Consider the following 16,688-nt stretch of genomic DNA (forward strand, 5'->3'; position numbering starts at 1 on the left):
AATGCCATCAACCCTTTTGGCACTCTCTCTTACTTTTTTAATTTTTTTTTCCTTTTTTTGGGTCTTTTTCCCCTTTTCCACACGAAAGCAATTGCCCCACTAATTTCATCCATATACCTAATTTTAATGCAGTTGGGGGGAGACAAAAGTAGAAAATAATACTAATAGTGACAGAGTGTGTTCAATTTCTGGATCACAAATCTCTAGCCATCTGATATATATTTGAATGTCAACTAAATCTTGAACACACCTTACATGTTTAGCTTTTTTGAGATTACAACATCCTAATGGCTAATTTGGTAATATTGCTAATGGTATGTTTGCAGACGTCTTGGCTCCCCAGGTCCCTGTTATGTCGCCTGCCGTATGAGGAAATTGATCTATGTTTCTAACTAATAAGACATAAAGGCCACTTTGTACAGAAATGAAAAGAAAAGAAAAGGGTTTGGTTAAGGCATGTCATCCCACTGCTCTAACAGACTAACATGAAGTTGTTCCATGCATGTTTCTACAAACAGCAGGGAAAGAGCAAAAAGAAAGGAAAAGGCTTTCCCATCTCTCTCTCTCTCTCTCTCTCTCTCTCTCTCTCAGCATGCATAATGAGCCTAACAGCATGGAAGCAATTCATTCAAGTATTCAATCAACTAATTAATAGACTTTTTTAAATATTTAATACAAGCGATATTGATATTAAAGGAGGGAGGAATCGAACCTAAGACCTCATCAAGTGCAGTGGTAAATACTCTTAAACACTTAAATTACAGATCTCTTAACCTAAAGAGCAGATTAAGAAAAATATGTTACGACTCGAATTATTTCTTTTTTAAACCATGGCCGCGGTTGTGGTGGTGGTGGATTCTTTACAAACCAACCCAAACTGTGCATGTTAATTATTATTATGGCACCACCAAGTTATGAGGTTTTACCATGTCCCATTTGGCTCAACTAATGTGTGTGGCCTTTCATTGGCTCCATCTCCATGGATTGAATTGAAGATTGATGTAGACGATGAGTTTGGTCAGCGATTTTGACCTCTAACTTTCCACTTTGTAAATGATTAAAGTAGTATATTGGATTAGGTGTGCTACTACTAATTAAAATTGAGCTGCTGACTTTTGGCTCTTGGAAAAGTAGCTTTTGGTTTTGGAGTCAGAGTCAACCTCCCACTATAACTTATCCCCTCTGCGAAGTGCATAGAAAGAGAAACGAGATTGCAATTATTTTGACTAAGCCGATATCAGTTTCGAAGCTACTGATTGACACTGTTAATTGACCTAGATTAATGCACACATACGTAAATAATTATTAATTATCTATAAATGCGTAAACGATTGTGTTTAATGAAACATCAACAGAAAGAACAAGTGAGAATCGTTGTATATCTTGAATCTTGGTTCAAGTACATAAAAGAGTTGTAAGTCTAGGCCCCATGATGAAGTATCCAAGTAAACGAACTATCGCGTATGTATTAATCATCTTCCCCGTTATACGGATTGACGAGTGGTTTAGAATAGTGCTTGTATTAATAACTAAATAGAAAAAAGGGGAGGAAAAGTTTAGTTTTCAATGAGAATAACAAAAATCATAAGTGTATGCCTCTCCTTTCTTAACTTTTTCTAACATTTGAAATGCCTAGTAAAGGAAAGAAAAGAAAATTGAAAAACACTAACGAAGAAAGTGCGGTTGTGATGCTTCACTTCACATAGAAAAGCAAGAAAAATGACCCACTTGCAACTTTTTTCTTCTTCTATATATTCTTCTTCCTCCTATGACTTCCAACTTTGGAACTAGTTAGGTCATATGATGGGAGAATATGGGCCGTCCATTGTCTTGTAAAGCCCATTTACACTACTTCACTGTAGAGCCCTTTTAGGTTCTGCCCTTTTTCTAGAGGTAAGGGATGACAGTTTGTCAGCTTGATACAAATATTTCACATCCAATGAGCGCGAAACTCCAACTGGGCAGGCAGACATGTAGCAATGCTAGTTTTCGACTCTATGTTAATGTTAGAATACATTCTGAGCAAGTTACAGAAGAACAAATTGTTATTGGATTCTACATCCTCCCGAATCTTGTGCACGACGAACATTGCCATAGAATACATTTTAATTGCTGGCTACAAGAGGAGAGACAAATGGTTAGTTATTTGAATGGGTTGATCTACCTGATGCAGGAGTGTGATGTTGGTGACCTATGTCCGGACTCGATCCCCATCATCTACAGAACAAGTGTAGAAATCACTATACATTCCAAACTAGGATTCCAAAAACAAATATATGACTCTGCACTGCACCCCTCAATCCAGTCATTTGGAATATCTACCATTCACGGGCTCATCAAGCCTGTATTGCATTCAAGTATCACAAGCTGGTCTAAATTAAAAAAAGAAATGGCGGACCCAGAAATTTTTTAGCGGAGGTGCAATATTGATAAGTATGAAAATGATTTTTTGGAATAATCATTTTCTCAAGATAATTTTTGGCGGCTTTTATTCCTTATACATCAAATAAGAAAACTTGATTTTATGGGATTTAAGTATGAAGTATAAATTGACTTAATGAGCCATCATTTTTAGCCTAAATCATATTTTGCACTAAAACTGAATTTTCATATTTTGATTTGGTGGGAATTTGATTTTCTAGTATTTTTATTTGAATCCAAATGGGGGTACTTCCTTATTTACAATGTAAACTTAAGTAAATGGAGTAATATAAAAATAAATAAAAGTAAAAAAACAAAGACATTTACTTAAATGTTGAAAATGGAAATAAGAATCAGATTTTTCCAAAAGGATGTGCAGCTGCACCTCCTTGCGCCTTAATAGATCCGCCCCACAACACTCCAAGCTTCCATTCTCTGTCTATTGATCACCATTTAATATGGCATTTGCCACCTCATCGGCATCCCGACCAATTAACTGCTATAACAAGAGACTCCGGTTTACCTTGTATGCCTTTTGCACCATAGGAAAACAAGCTGAGTTCTTTTACCTAAGCCTAATATTTATCCTAATGTCTCTCACCATCAGTGAAAATGTTTTTATGTTGTCTGCAAGTACATATTTAGGCTAATTTAAGCATGTCCCCGATTTTCCAACCAATAAATCGGCTATAAGTTCATAAAGACCACAAACAACAACTGCTGCTTGAAGATGGTATGGTTACAAAAAAAAACACGGCTCGTTGACAAACTTGTCTCACAAAAGAAACACAAGTTGTCCATGTTGGCAATCCACGACTCACTAAAGCAGCCAATCAGGGCTAGAGCTATATTTTCTTGTACAACTGAAGTGAATATAGAGACCCCAAGGCAAAGCTTGATAGTTGGACGTAATGAGAAACTTGTCCTTTGTTTTGGTTTCCGTTTTACCCTCAAGTTTCTATATATTCAACCCCACCCCCCTCTCCCCCCTACCTACCATAAAAGGGGGCATGGTATCCAAGTTTTGTGTGTTAGCACAAATTTTGGAATGGGTCGGTTTGGGAAAATCAACTCTACCTGTCCATCAACACATTGAACTCCAGGAGAATCAAATCTACCAGCGCTTTAAAAGGCCCCAGTGATTCCTCAAATGCTGCAACGACATTGTCCCACGGCACCCAGTTGGCTGCTTCCCATTCATATCTTAATGGGGCATTGGCTTTAAGCGTCACATGTCTATCAACAACATTCTCTCAAGTGGTATAACAACTCCTTAGGTTTCTATTTAAGGGATAATCGTTCGACACGACGTTCGGGTTTTACAAAGGGAATTGCTAATATTTAAGTGATTCTCTCCATGAGTTGAGAATAATGAGAATGGCTGGTACTGGGAAAAATGGGTTGGATTGGGAATGGCTGACTTCGATCAAACGAAATTGATAGAACAAGGTTTTCTTTGATAGTTAGAGGTGAATGTGCTTTCAAGGATAAAGTTCAAAATGCTCAAAATGCCGGATTAGAGAGATGCATCATGCACCGTTTGTTTTGTTTGTAGGAGTGAGGGGTAGAATATATAGAGAATGGTAAAACGGGAAAGTAGAGTATTGACTTTTGTATATATATATTTTTAATGCTCTTAGCACGTTCAATGTATTTTCTTCCATGTATTGAATGAATGAGACACGCAAACTTAGAAACTCTGTATTCAACTACAAAACCTTTGAATCCTAGAGTAATAAATTTTGTTTTTGTTTTTGTTTTTGTAGACCCAACATACAGTTAATATCACATCACGAGCTTAAATTTAAAGCTGACAGACACATGGTGATGGTTCGTCTCTTTTAAAACCTTATGCAAAAACAAATACAAGGACAACAACTTTCATGATTTCTTCAACTCATCTCTTACCAAGCACATGCGCACCCTTGCTTTTATTTTTTTTACTTGGAAATCCATTTTTCACTTGGAATGGAAAAGCATCGAAGAGTAGGTGAGGTGAGTGGTTGGTTGCTATAAAAATGAATAGCCGCATGCTCAATTTTAAAAAGTTGATACGTATGGTTGCTTATACGTCACATCAGTACATCAAGTAAGCTAGCATGATTGTTGTTGTTGCTCGCTCGCTGCGGGCTTGTACTTGAGATTCCTACTAAGGTTAAAATGTTGAACGGTAAAGGTTGGCATGCCATAGATAAGAGTCTTGTCTTGTCCCATAATTTGTTGGAATGTGACACAAACATACGCATGCAGTTGGAAACTAGACTAGTTTAATTAATTAGATCCAGGTCAAGGGCTGACGCCTTACGCTGCAGAAAAACTTACTTGTAATGAGGGTATCACTATTTTGTTATTCTCGATAAATAATACAATGACACGTGAAAAAATTATCATACGTATCATTGCGTTATTAGTCAAGAATAGTAAAACAATGTTATCCGTGTTTCATGAGAGTATTTCCCCTTATATTGAGGGTTGTGTGTGTCCTGTTTGGCAAGGAAGAAAAGATAAGTACATGGAAAATAGCAACATGCAACGCAAAATAGCCAAGGGAAGAATGAAGAAAATATCCATCCAAATTTCTCATATATTCAGAGGTAACATATGACAGTCTGTAAGCTTTGATACAAATGTTTTACATCCCATGAGGGCAAAACTTAGCCATGCTAGTTTTCCACTCTATGTTAGAATCAATTGTAGAGCAAGTTACACAACACCTTAAATTGTTATTGGATTCTGCATCCCCCTGAATTTGGTGCATGACGAACATTGCCATAGGCTGACAGTTCAATAAGATCCATGTCACGACCTGCATTTCAAAGGAATACGCCGTCACTAATTTGCTACTAAATTAGTTGAATTCATTCCTGCAAGGATTTCCACATGTATTGCGGTTTCTTGGGATTACCTGAAACCCGACAGTAGGAACTTTTCTGAATGAGCTCAGCTCTAGAAAACTCAGTCCGGTTTCCTTTTGATCGATTGACCGTCGCCTACAGTATGTGAGAGAAAATATTCTTTTATGAAGAAAAGTAAGATGTATCTTCTACAATTATAAGCAAACAGCGGGACTATATTCTTTAGGTCAGCATACAGAAACTAGACAGGCAAGGTGAACTTCAGTTTCAATAATGATTTGGCTGCAAATGAAGAGTACGTGCTTCATCAAAAGGAAATGACATGAAGATGAGCAGCCTTAGCTGAGAATTAAGTGGAGCCATATGCATTTTGGCAGCCTTTAAAGGCCATGATATATGGCATACGAATGCACTGCATGCTTACATATATGGCATACGAATGCACTGCATGCTTACATATACTGGTGGTTTGGTTTATCTGGCTGGAGATTATAACCAAAAATAAGATACAACATTCATGTAATAATCCAAGGTCATGAAGAGGAATGAAGTTCATACCTGTAAAACTTGACAGTTATCAAGCGTACTTTGTCCTCCCTGAAATGTGAAAGATAAAACAATCAAGCCTCCAAAAACAATACAGGGGCCTGGGCCTGGGGGAAACAAAATAAAGAAATAAATGTTCAGCAGTCAAGATCATTATATTGGATTGGGATGACACATAAGCCCACTTCCTGAACTCCTTTTTGGTTTACTGTTCCTCTCCAAGCAAAATCAGCACAATAGGCATGACAAAACACGTTCAAGTTGGTTAAACTTTGTCACATATCTGCCACAACATGCCTAGCAGAATGAGCTTCTTCCTAAAACATGCTAAGTCATGCTAAGTAGCTCTCCTCTTTGGAAACTGATGCCTTGGCCAGTGCATATTATATCCAGGCTTATGTTTCCAGTGCCCTATCAATCCAGTCATTTGGATTTACCTGAGCCTAACATGTGCCAAATTGGTAAACAATTCACAGGATCATCAAACCTGTATTACAGTCAAGTATACATCCTCAGACAAAAGGTATTGTACCTCACGGTTGCTGGAAGGCCTAGACAGTCCTTTACCTATATCTGTATCACCATGATTAACCATATTCTATCAGAATCTGGTTTAAATTAAAAAAAATCCCACAACACTATTGCATGCCATCTCCAAGCTTCCATTCTCTAGGTCTATGGTCACAATCAAATATGGCATTTGCCACCTCATTGTAGTCCCGACCAATTAACTGCTATAACAAGACTCTAGTTTACCTTCTATGCCTTTTGCACCATAGTTAAGCTGAGTTCTTTACCTAATCTTATCCTAATGTCTCTCACCTCCAGTAAAAATGTGTTTATGTTGTATGCAAGTTCATATTTAGGCTATTTGAAGCAAATCCCTGAATTTCCAACCAATAAATCAGCCATAAAGTCCACAAACCACTACTGGTTTCACATAACCATGCTTGATGATGGCAACTAACATTATAAACAATACTACATAGCGAAAAAAGAACTCAGCTTTTAAGTATTACTAGATGGATGGAATTCAACAACACAAGCATTTCCAAAAGTGCATCTCTTTTTATTCAGAATGCTACCAACAGAAATAATCCGATTCCATGGGAAAGTCACCAAACAAAAAAGGAAAGATATATATCAAATGCATCCTAAACGGAGCCTTAATAGCCAAAACCATTATGAACCAACTTCACAAAACTCCAAGCACAAATCAAAGAATCAAGGCCAACAAACAGAAACGCACAAAAAATCATAAAAATGGTGAATTTGAGAGAGAACGAGGAATTACCTTAGAGTAAGGCACGATGTGATCATAATCATGACAGAGGCAACCTGGGCAACCGACGAGCTTCCGGAACACGGTGTTTCCAAGAGAGTCTCGACGCCACCGGTCTGGGTCTCGACCTCTGATCTTCTCGGCCTTTTCCCAGCATTGCTGCTTCACATTGTACGGAAAGATTCGTGGGTTGGTGTTAGAAGAAGTCGCGAGCTCTTGAAGCTCTTCCAAGTCCCGCTTGAGAAGAGAGACCGGCGATGTGAGCCGGGAGGCGCGAGACTGGGGCGAGGTGCTTCGTTCGAAGCCGGAGGAGGGCGCTGTTGTTCGGTCCCTGAGCGGAGACGAAGGACGGCTCCGCCTCTTTGGTTCTTTGCTTGGTCTCATCTTTTCTCTTCAGCTCATCACACGCTCTCTCTCGCTCGGCCAATCGAATGGTAGAATGGATATCTGGTTCTGGAGACGAATTTTGGATCGTTGGATGTAGAAAGGATAAGAAAATATAGTGAAAAGGCAATAGTACCCTCAATCCCCGAGAATAGAAGCAAGCAACCCCTTCTCCCCTGCTGCAAGTGCAAACGTCACACGCCATGTCTCTTGTAAGCGCCTGTCTTTTTCTAAAGTAGCAATCTTTCGCTCTATAATTCTCTCTTGATCCCTCCAAATGTGCTATGGTTTTCTGGGGCATGGTTGGGATTCAATTTCATGCTTAAACATCCATACTTTTTTCAGTCTTAACAGCTCTCTTTTTGGTTGGTGGCAGAGAAATCCAATGGAAACAAAAACAATCTTTTTGACCAAGAAATTAGTCATCTACTCTGAAGTGTTACCAAGTTTCAAGTTTCAATCTTTCAAGTGTTATTAAGTTTATTGCTTTGATCTGTCCTGAAGTACTTTTTATAGCTTTCATGTGAGAGTCGTGAATGGTTGTTGTGATTTCCAGACCATCTGTGTTGTGTTGGATAGTTTGTGCAGAAAGATATGATTTTGATTTTGACTAGGAACACAGACGATTGTGATACACATGGATACTAAGGAAGGGTAATAAAATGTGAAGAAATTAGTAACACGTGAGAGGCACGAATTCCCTATAAAATATGCCTTTCGCTTGTTTTCTGGAGTCTTCCCTGGGCAGAAGACTTGGAGATTAATGAATAGTTTTGCTTTCACACTGAAACTTCGCTGCAATTTGACTCTCGCTTTCTATATACATATGAGACACATGACCTGGAAATTTCCATGTGATGACGACGGTGATGCTGAATAAATTAACAAAGCGGACGAAGTAAGTCACCAACTCTTTTGATGGAAACAAGGATGGCATTGGATTGAATTTTCCTCATCTTTTACACAATGACTTGGCAGGAACTCTCATAGCTGCTACTTCTATATATTATAAACCGAAGTGTGGTTTCCACTCACAAATCTCAAGACTCTTAACCTCCTAATTAAACAATATTAAGCACTCTCTCTGCTCTCTTGTTTTTTGGTCGAACTCTCTCTGCTCTCTAGCTACTTTGTTTTTGTGTGTTTTTTTTTTCGCACCAAAGATGGAGAAAACAGTGAGTGAAGCATTTGGTTACCAAGCCATTTCAGTTGTACTCTTACTCCTTATCATTCTTAACTTGCTCCTTATCCTACACATGCCCTCCAGTTTCTGGTATGTGCCCTTGTTTATATGCTTCCTTTGTGATGTGTTGCAAATTATTGTTTGGTCGGAGAGCTTCAAGTGCAAGACAATCCAAAAAAGAAGTTGCATTGCCAGGAAACAAGAAGTTAATTGCCTTCATGAAAATGGAAGCGTTGTAGATGACAAGAAACAGCTGTCTACAGGAGAACTTGGACGGATAATGGAGAAACTGGGAACATTACTTGATGGAGATGGTGGAGAAGTAGTTGAGGGGAGACTTGGGTCAAAGGAGATTGCTGACTTGTTGGAGGAGGAACCAAGCCTGGAGGAAGTAAAAGAAGCTTTTCATGTGTTTGATGAGAATAAGGACGGGTTCATTGATGCAGGGGAGATAAACAAGGTTCTCTGTGCGTTGGGTTTTGTTGGAGCTTCAGAAGTGGAATGCAAAAGAATGATCAAAGCCTTCGATCGTGACGGAGATGGACGAATAGATTTCAATGAATTTGTTCAACTCATGGAGAACAGCTTCTGCTGAGCACAGCATAAAATCCTCAACTATAGACCAGAGAAATATCTCTTCTATTATATTACCACCCTTTCTTTCTTTCTTTCTTTCTTCCTTTTTTCTTTCCCCTTCTGCTTTCAATGTTTCGAAATCAACTAGACTACTTCTGTCACGACCCTGCAAACATTTGAAAACTGGTGAAATTGGAAACAAGTATATCTTTCCAAAAGATAAAGGGCAGGGCTTTAAGTTGCAACTGTTAAGAAGTTTCGAAAGCGTTGACCAAGAAAGATAAAGCCATCAAATGTCAATAAGTTTACAACAAAATAAATAAATCGAAATTTAGAGAAAAACCCAAAAGAAACAAGCAGCTTTCAAAAAAACCCAAAACATTTTCAAAATGGCACGAAAGCCCTTTATCTTGAATAACAAAGACATGCAAGCCCTAGGTCTCTCTTCTCCACAAAAGACGACAGCAACATGTGAAGTCCTTGTCCTTTTTCAGCAGCAGCAGTAACAGTACCAGCAGCAGCAGCAACAGTGTAGCAGTCCATAATTTTAAACTTTGTTTGCTTGTACAATCGTCATGTGAATTCTTTGGCTTGTATAGTGTGTGCATGTGAAGTTCATATGAAACTTCAGAGAATAAGAGATAAAAAGTTTCAGAAAGAGAAGAACTCTTCTTCTCATCCTTAGCTTCTTCTTTTCTTTTCATCCTTAGCCATCCTTAGCCATGGTAGAGGTCGGTGTAATTTGTGTATATAGTTTGTAACTCAAGAACGAAGTACAGTAACACCAGAAAAGAAAAATCTCAGATTTCCTCCTTCAATCAATAAAACTCCTTTGTTCATATACTTTCTCTTTTCATTCATTGTACTTACATACTCCTACCACTTAATACTGCCTATCATCACAATATCTCCGACCACTATTTATACCCGGTGATAACAGTAGTTCCAAAGCAACATAAGCAATTAAGTAAGTCATTCTTCTCTTTTATTTTTGGTTTTCTTAGTAGACTTCTTGTCCAAAATAGGGAAACGCTGTTTATAATTATGTTATTATCTTGCTAAACTGACGATCAATACTGTGTTTGAGCACTTGGTCATGTTTGATATTTGCCATAACAATAATTGGATGTCTGTCAGGGAACCTCTGAGTTCAGAGGACCTCTGGGTTCTGCTCCATAGCCCTTAAGTTGGCGTCTTTGCAGTTCCATATTCTAGTTCCATGTTCTAGGCATGGTGTCTGGTTGTTATTTTGGCCTTTAGAAAACCTTGACCGAGACCCTTGTTCAAAAATGGTATCAGAGCTTTAGTTTAGCACCTTAATAATATAGTTATACCAGTAAAGTACCTTGAGGACAGAAGTCAATCAACACAATTAATAAAAACTAACGTTTTATAACCTGTTAAAATTTTGTTAATTACCAGAATCACTAGTTAAAAACAATAAACTGTTTGCATGTTTGGCCCTTGGTGGACACCTATTAGAATAAAAGAAAGGTTGCAAGAATTAAAGAAATGGAAAGTAGAATTCCAAAAAGAAATTAGGAATTTAGAAGAATTAATAAGATCACCAGAAGTAAATAATTATCCTAGAAGAAAGTTAGAAGTCCAGAATAGCATAACAAGAAATCAATATCATTTAGAAGTCTGTAAAGAATCAATAGAAGCTTTTCAGGAGCATTTAGGCATCTTAAAAGAAAAAGGTAGACTTAGATAAATTTTATGATAGAATACCTCAATTTAGAAATCAGTGAACAACAAAAGAAAAAATTAACTCTAGATAATAATACATTAGTTTGTTATTTTCCACAAAAAGAACATAAACATCTTTTACATAGTAGTAGTAATCCCTTAGAAAATAGTATTATTGACCTTTTGATTAGTCAAGCAGAAAGTGTAAAATTTGAACATAACAAAATAATAGAATAATTCAACAGTTACTAGAATATTTTCAGAAAAATTCCTTAAAAACAATTAGACAAAACTTAGACTATATAACATCCCAATTAGAAGATAATAATAGGAATATCCAAAGATTCCCTAGTAAGAAAGAAATAAAAGAACTCATAGATCTTATAGATAGTAAGCCAAAACAAATAGAACTCCAGTCATTAGAAATCATTGAGCAGTTAAAATTAGAAGTGCAAAAAATACAGTTAGTACAAAAAACATTAACTGAACAAGTAGAAAAGTTACATAGTAAAATAGATAGACTTTTAGTTTGATGACATTTTCTAAAATTAATAATAAATATATAAAGGCATTAGAAGAAGTTGGTCAACTAGATAAGGAACCAGTAGGTCTCACAGAATTTACAACATCTGTAGCAAGTAGTAATATCCCTATTAGACAAAATAATTTACTTATCCAATTAATTTTAAATTTAGTCGAAAAAGTAGATCAATTAGAAGAACAAATAACAGAAATTAATCAAGTAGTACACAATACCACTTCTACACTACCCAAAGACTTAGTTGATAAATTAGAAAACTTAACCTTAGGAAATAATCCTCATAGAAGAAAAAGTAGAATAAATCCATTTGATAATAGTAAATGGAACTCTTTAGAAGAAAAGGAAAAGAAATAGTTAGAACAGAAGATATATACCCTAGTGAACAAGAAGCTCAAGAATTTCTTAGAAAAGGCTTTGAAAAATCACAGAAAAATAAATATAATTTATATCAATTAGGAAGATTTGAAAATAGGCATCGTATTGTAAGTAGTATCAGTCAACATGAAGTAAGTTGTATAGATAAAGAAGTAACTCTTAATTTACTTAGTAACACAGCAATAGAACACCTTAAAAAATCACACTATCAACAAATCCATATAGGAACAATTATGATAGGAATAGCTGGACTCACTAGAGCACAAGTAGGAACCAAAGCACTAGTATACATATATGATGACAGATGGGATAACCATCAGCAGGCAGCCATAGCTACAGCAGAAGTAGATCTTAGTACAAACTTAGTAGTCATAGGATGTATTCCTAATTATGTCATGAATATTAGAGAATTTAGTAAACACATTAAAATTAGCATAAGGACAAAAAATTATAATATGAAAGGAGAGTACAAAAATTTAAGTATTAGTCTTATGTATGTAGGAAAAATTTCAGATACTTATAATTACAAATTTAATGTAGAATTCCAAAATTTAGTACAAACTTTTGGTAGTAAACACGTTAATATGATAGAGGCAAAACCAGTAGATAATAGTTTTTTAGAAGGAACAGAATGGATTTTACCTAATTTACAAGTAGCAAAAAATAAACAACCTGATAAGGCACAAATTTTTGAAAATCATATAGGTGAAGCAGTAGTAAGATTTACTAATTATAAACAAATAAATGATATAGAAGACTTAGAAAGTGAATTAGATGAAGAGATACATATGGCATTTGATAACTTAGAAATAAATATGATAGAACATAATTTTGATAATATAGTTGATAAACTCATCGATGACATAGATAATTTAGATGAAGAAGAATATATAGCAAAATATAAAACTTATGAGTTAGGATTACATAGATTATCAGATAAAGAAATGAAAGATTTAATTTTAAATATAGGATTAGAACATATTTTAGGAGAAAAAGAATATCAAAATATGTTAATTGAAGTAGAATGCATGCCAGTAGAAGACCAATATAGTTCATCCGGACCATCTGTAACCCCTGCAAGTAGGACAGATCAGCAAAATCTTAGGCAAACTAATGAACCATATAGAGAAAATAATGAAGAAACAGGTAGAAATGCTTTTCAACAAGAAGCATTTGGAATAAGAAAAAATAGAATCCCTTATAAAGGAATTGAACAAATTAGTTTAGCAGAAAATATATTAAATTTAGATCATGTAGACCCACAGGATTGGGAAAAAACTATAAAAAGATGGGAAAAAGGATGTGTACATGCAGCATTAATGTTAGATTTTAGTAATAATAAAGATATGTTAGATTACTTTGAGCATACTTTAGATGGAATGGTTTTTGATTATTTTCAAGCATGGAAAACTAAAAATCCAATAGAACATCAAGCAGCAAAAGAAATGTTTAATATAGATGCTTTTGTTAAATTAATTAAATATGAATTTCTAGACCATAATAGATTAGATGGTAGAAATGAACAAGAACAAATTAGAGCTATAAGAAATTTAGAACAATTACAAATTTGTGATTTACAATATATTAGTGAATATACTTCAGACTTTTTCAAGTATTTAGGTAGAACAGGTAGAATTGATGACCTTAATCTATTAGATACTTATATGACAAAAATTAAAGGACCAATAGGAGAAAGAATTTGGAATGAATGGCAAAAGCACCCTAGGAAATTAGATGTATCCATAGGTGCAAGAATACAACATGTATATGACATATTACGATCAGAATGTAGTCAGATAAAAGCAAAAAGACAAATTAGAAAACAGTTTTACATGAGTTGTAAAAATATAGATTTACCAAAACAATATGGATGTCATAGGAAATTTAGGCAGAAGAAGCCATATAGAAAAAGCTATAGAAAATATAAACCTTATAAACAACAAAATAAAAATTTTAGAATACAACCTTCCAAAACTTTTAGAAGAAGAAAATATATCCCTAAGCAATTTAGGAAAAGAACAAATAAACCATGGATTAGAAAGTACAAAGTACCTAATAAAAGTACATGTAAATGTTATCTTTGTGGTGAAGTAGGACATATTAGACCTAAGTGTCCTAAATTAGGAAAACAACCTAGAGAAAAATTACAATTAATTGAGCAATTTCAATTAGAAGATGATAAGGACTTAGAATCAATCTATAATATAGATGATAATTTAAGTGATAATGAAAGTATTTATAGTGTTAATGCCTTAGACTCAGAATTAGATTACTCTAGTAATTCCGATAGTGAATTAGATGAACATATGTGTATGTTTGAAGAACAAACAGAGCATGAAGAATTTAAATATGTTAATTTAGGATGGCCTCAAAAATGTAATCAATGTAAGAAAGTAGTGGTAGAAAAATATTACACTAAGACAATAGTTTATTGTAAACCTTGTTTCAATAATAGATTAATAGAAATAAATACAGTTGAGATAGATAATCAAAAGAATAATTGCCCTAGTATAGAAAAACAGAAGACTAGTTCATTAATAACAATTAATTGTGAGTTAGAATTGTCAAAAGAAAATAAAATTCAAACAACAGCTATGATAGATACAGGAAGCACAAAAAATGTAATAAAAGAAGAATTAGTGCCAGAACAATATAGGCAAAAATTAGCTAGACCAGTAAGAATCATACAGTTTGATACAAGACCTGTATATTTAACACATTGTATTAATAATATACCAATTAGGATAGAAAGACAACAATTTAATTTACCCTTAACCTTTATATCCCCAGTAGGATCATATCCCTTTATCTTAGGATTAAATTTCTTAAAAAGTTTACAAGGAGGATTTTTATATACACCTCCAGACATCACATTTTTTAAGAAAGGTATAACCACAACTGATCAAAGTAATATATTAGAGTCTTACAATAGTATTAACATAGAAGAACAAAATTTTAAATATAACATGGAAGAATTAGAAGAAGAAAAGATAGATGAACAAAATAATCTAGAATATGATGACATAATATTTGATCATGAGTATCCAATTATAGGAAACGTAGAACCTTTAGAAATTATGCAAATAGATAGACCAAAAAATTTAGAAGAATTGTTACAATTAGCTGAACAAACTAGAATTATAGGAGAAGATCCCCAATTACATTGGAATAAGAATAAGATATTAGCAAAATTAGACATTATCAATCCAGACTTAACAATTAAAACAGCAGATATGCCTTGTAACTTGTTAGATAAGCAAGAATTTGAACAACAAATAAAAGAACTTTTAAACCTAAAAGTAATTAGACCTTCAAAATCTAGACATAGATCAGCAGCCTTTGTAGTTAGAAAACATTCAGAACTTAAGAGAGGTAAAGCTAGAATAGTATATAATTATAGGAGATTAAATGATAATACTTATGAAGATAGTTATAAATTACCAAATAAAGATGAGCTTATGAATAAAATTCAAGAAAGTAAATATTTTAGTAAGTTTGATTGTAAATCAGGATTTTGGCAAATTAGATTAGCAGAAGAATCAATCCATTGGACAACATTTACCTGTCCAGAAGGACATTTTGAATGGCTTGTAATGCCATTTGGATTAAAAAATGCACCATCAATCTTTCAAAGAAAGATGGATCAAATATTTAAGAAGTATGATAAATTTTGTAGTGTATATGTAGATGATATATTAGTTCATAGTAAAAATAAAAATGAACATAGAAAACACTTAGAAATTATTTTGAAAGAATTTATTGATAATGGTATTATTATAAGTAGAAATAAAGTAGAACTTGAAAAACAAGATATAGAATTCTTAGGTATGTATATTAAATCAGGAACTATACAATTACAGGAGCACATAGCTAAAAAAGTGTTAGAATTTCCAGATAAGTTAGAGGATAAAAAGCAATTACAAGCATTCTTAGGTTTATTAAATTATGCTAGAAGTTTTATCCCTGATTTAGGAAGGAAAATTGCAGCTTTACATAGCAAAACTAGTAAAACAGGACAGAAATATTTTAATAGTGAAGATATTAAGTTAGTTCAAAGCATAAAACAAGATATAACTCAACTTAAACCGTTAGCATTACCATTAGATAATCATTACAAAATAGTTGAAACAGATGCATCATCAATAGGATGGGCAGGAATTTTATATCAAAAGAAACATAAAGAAGAAACAAAATCAGAAGAAAAAATTTGTAGATATGCATCAGGAAAATTTAATGATATACAGGCTAGACTTCCAGCCACTGACTTAGAAATTTTAGGAGTCATTAATTCTCTTGAAGCATTTTCATTATTTTTACATAATGAAATATTTACTATTAGAACAGATTGTCAAAATATTGTTTCTCATTATAATAAAATTAATACTAATAAACAAGCAGCCCGAAGATGGGTGAATTTTGTTGATTCTATTACAGGAAATGGATTTAGGTCAATATTTGAGCATATTAAAGGTATGGATAATGCATTAGCAGATATCTTATCTCGTATTATTCATTAAACAGGTATGCAGTATTTTGGACCATCCTCATCTGGCAGCAAAAATAATGGTATACCATCACCTGGTGGTAATCCATTAAGCATAAGTAATCAAGCATGATCAGTAGCAAATACTTATTTTATAATGGAATATCATTACAAGAAGTTAGAAATCCTTCTTTAAAGTATCGTACTCAAGCATCATTAGCAGAAAAACAAAAAGTTCTTTTAGATAACTTTTGGAATATTAGAACAAATACTGAAAGCATGAGAAGAGGGCATGAAAAGCTTATTAGAGCACTTGAGCAAGAGTTTTTAGCATATAATTATGATTATAAAAT

General features: G+C 34.3%; 2 protein-coding genes across 2 annotated transcripts; one reads left to right on the forward strand and one right to left on the reverse strand.

The window, feature by feature from the left end:
- Positions 1 to 4,976: 4,976 nt before the first annotated feature.
- LOC103338500 (HNH endonuclease) lies at positions 4,977 to 7,854 on the reverse strand. Its single transcript, XM_008241710.3, has 4 exons — positions 7,117 to 7,854; positions 5,835 to 5,873; positions 5,327 to 5,411; positions 4,977 to 5,227 (listed from the first exon to the last, which is right to left on the reverse strand). Exons 1-4 carry the CDS (start codon positions 7,486 to 7,488, stop codon positions 5,145 to 5,147), a joined length of 579 nt encoding a protein of 192 aa, XP_008239932.1. The 5' UTR covers positions 7,489 to 7,854; the 3' UTR covers positions 4,977 to 5,144.
- Positions 7,855 to 8,464: 610 nt separating this feature from the next.
- Positions 8,465 to 9,964, forward strand: LOC103338498 (Calcium-binding EF-hand family protein). Its single transcript, XM_008241708.3, has one exon. The coding sequence runs from the start codon at positions 8,652 to 8,654 to the stop codon at positions 9,264 to 9,266; it is 615 nt and encodes a 204-aa protein (XP_008239930.2). The 5' UTR covers positions 8,465 to 8,651; the 3' UTR covers positions 9,267 to 9,964.
- Positions 9,965 to 16,688: the final 6,724 nt, after the last annotated feature.

This window comes from Prunus mume, linkage group LG7 (assembly GCF_029339155.1).
Source record: "Prunus mume cultivar Tortuosa linkage group LG7, ASM2933915v1, whole genome shotgun sequence".
Classification (NCBI taxonomy): Eukaryota; Viridiplantae; Streptophyta; class Magnoliopsida; order Rosales; family Rosaceae; genus Prunus; species Prunus mume.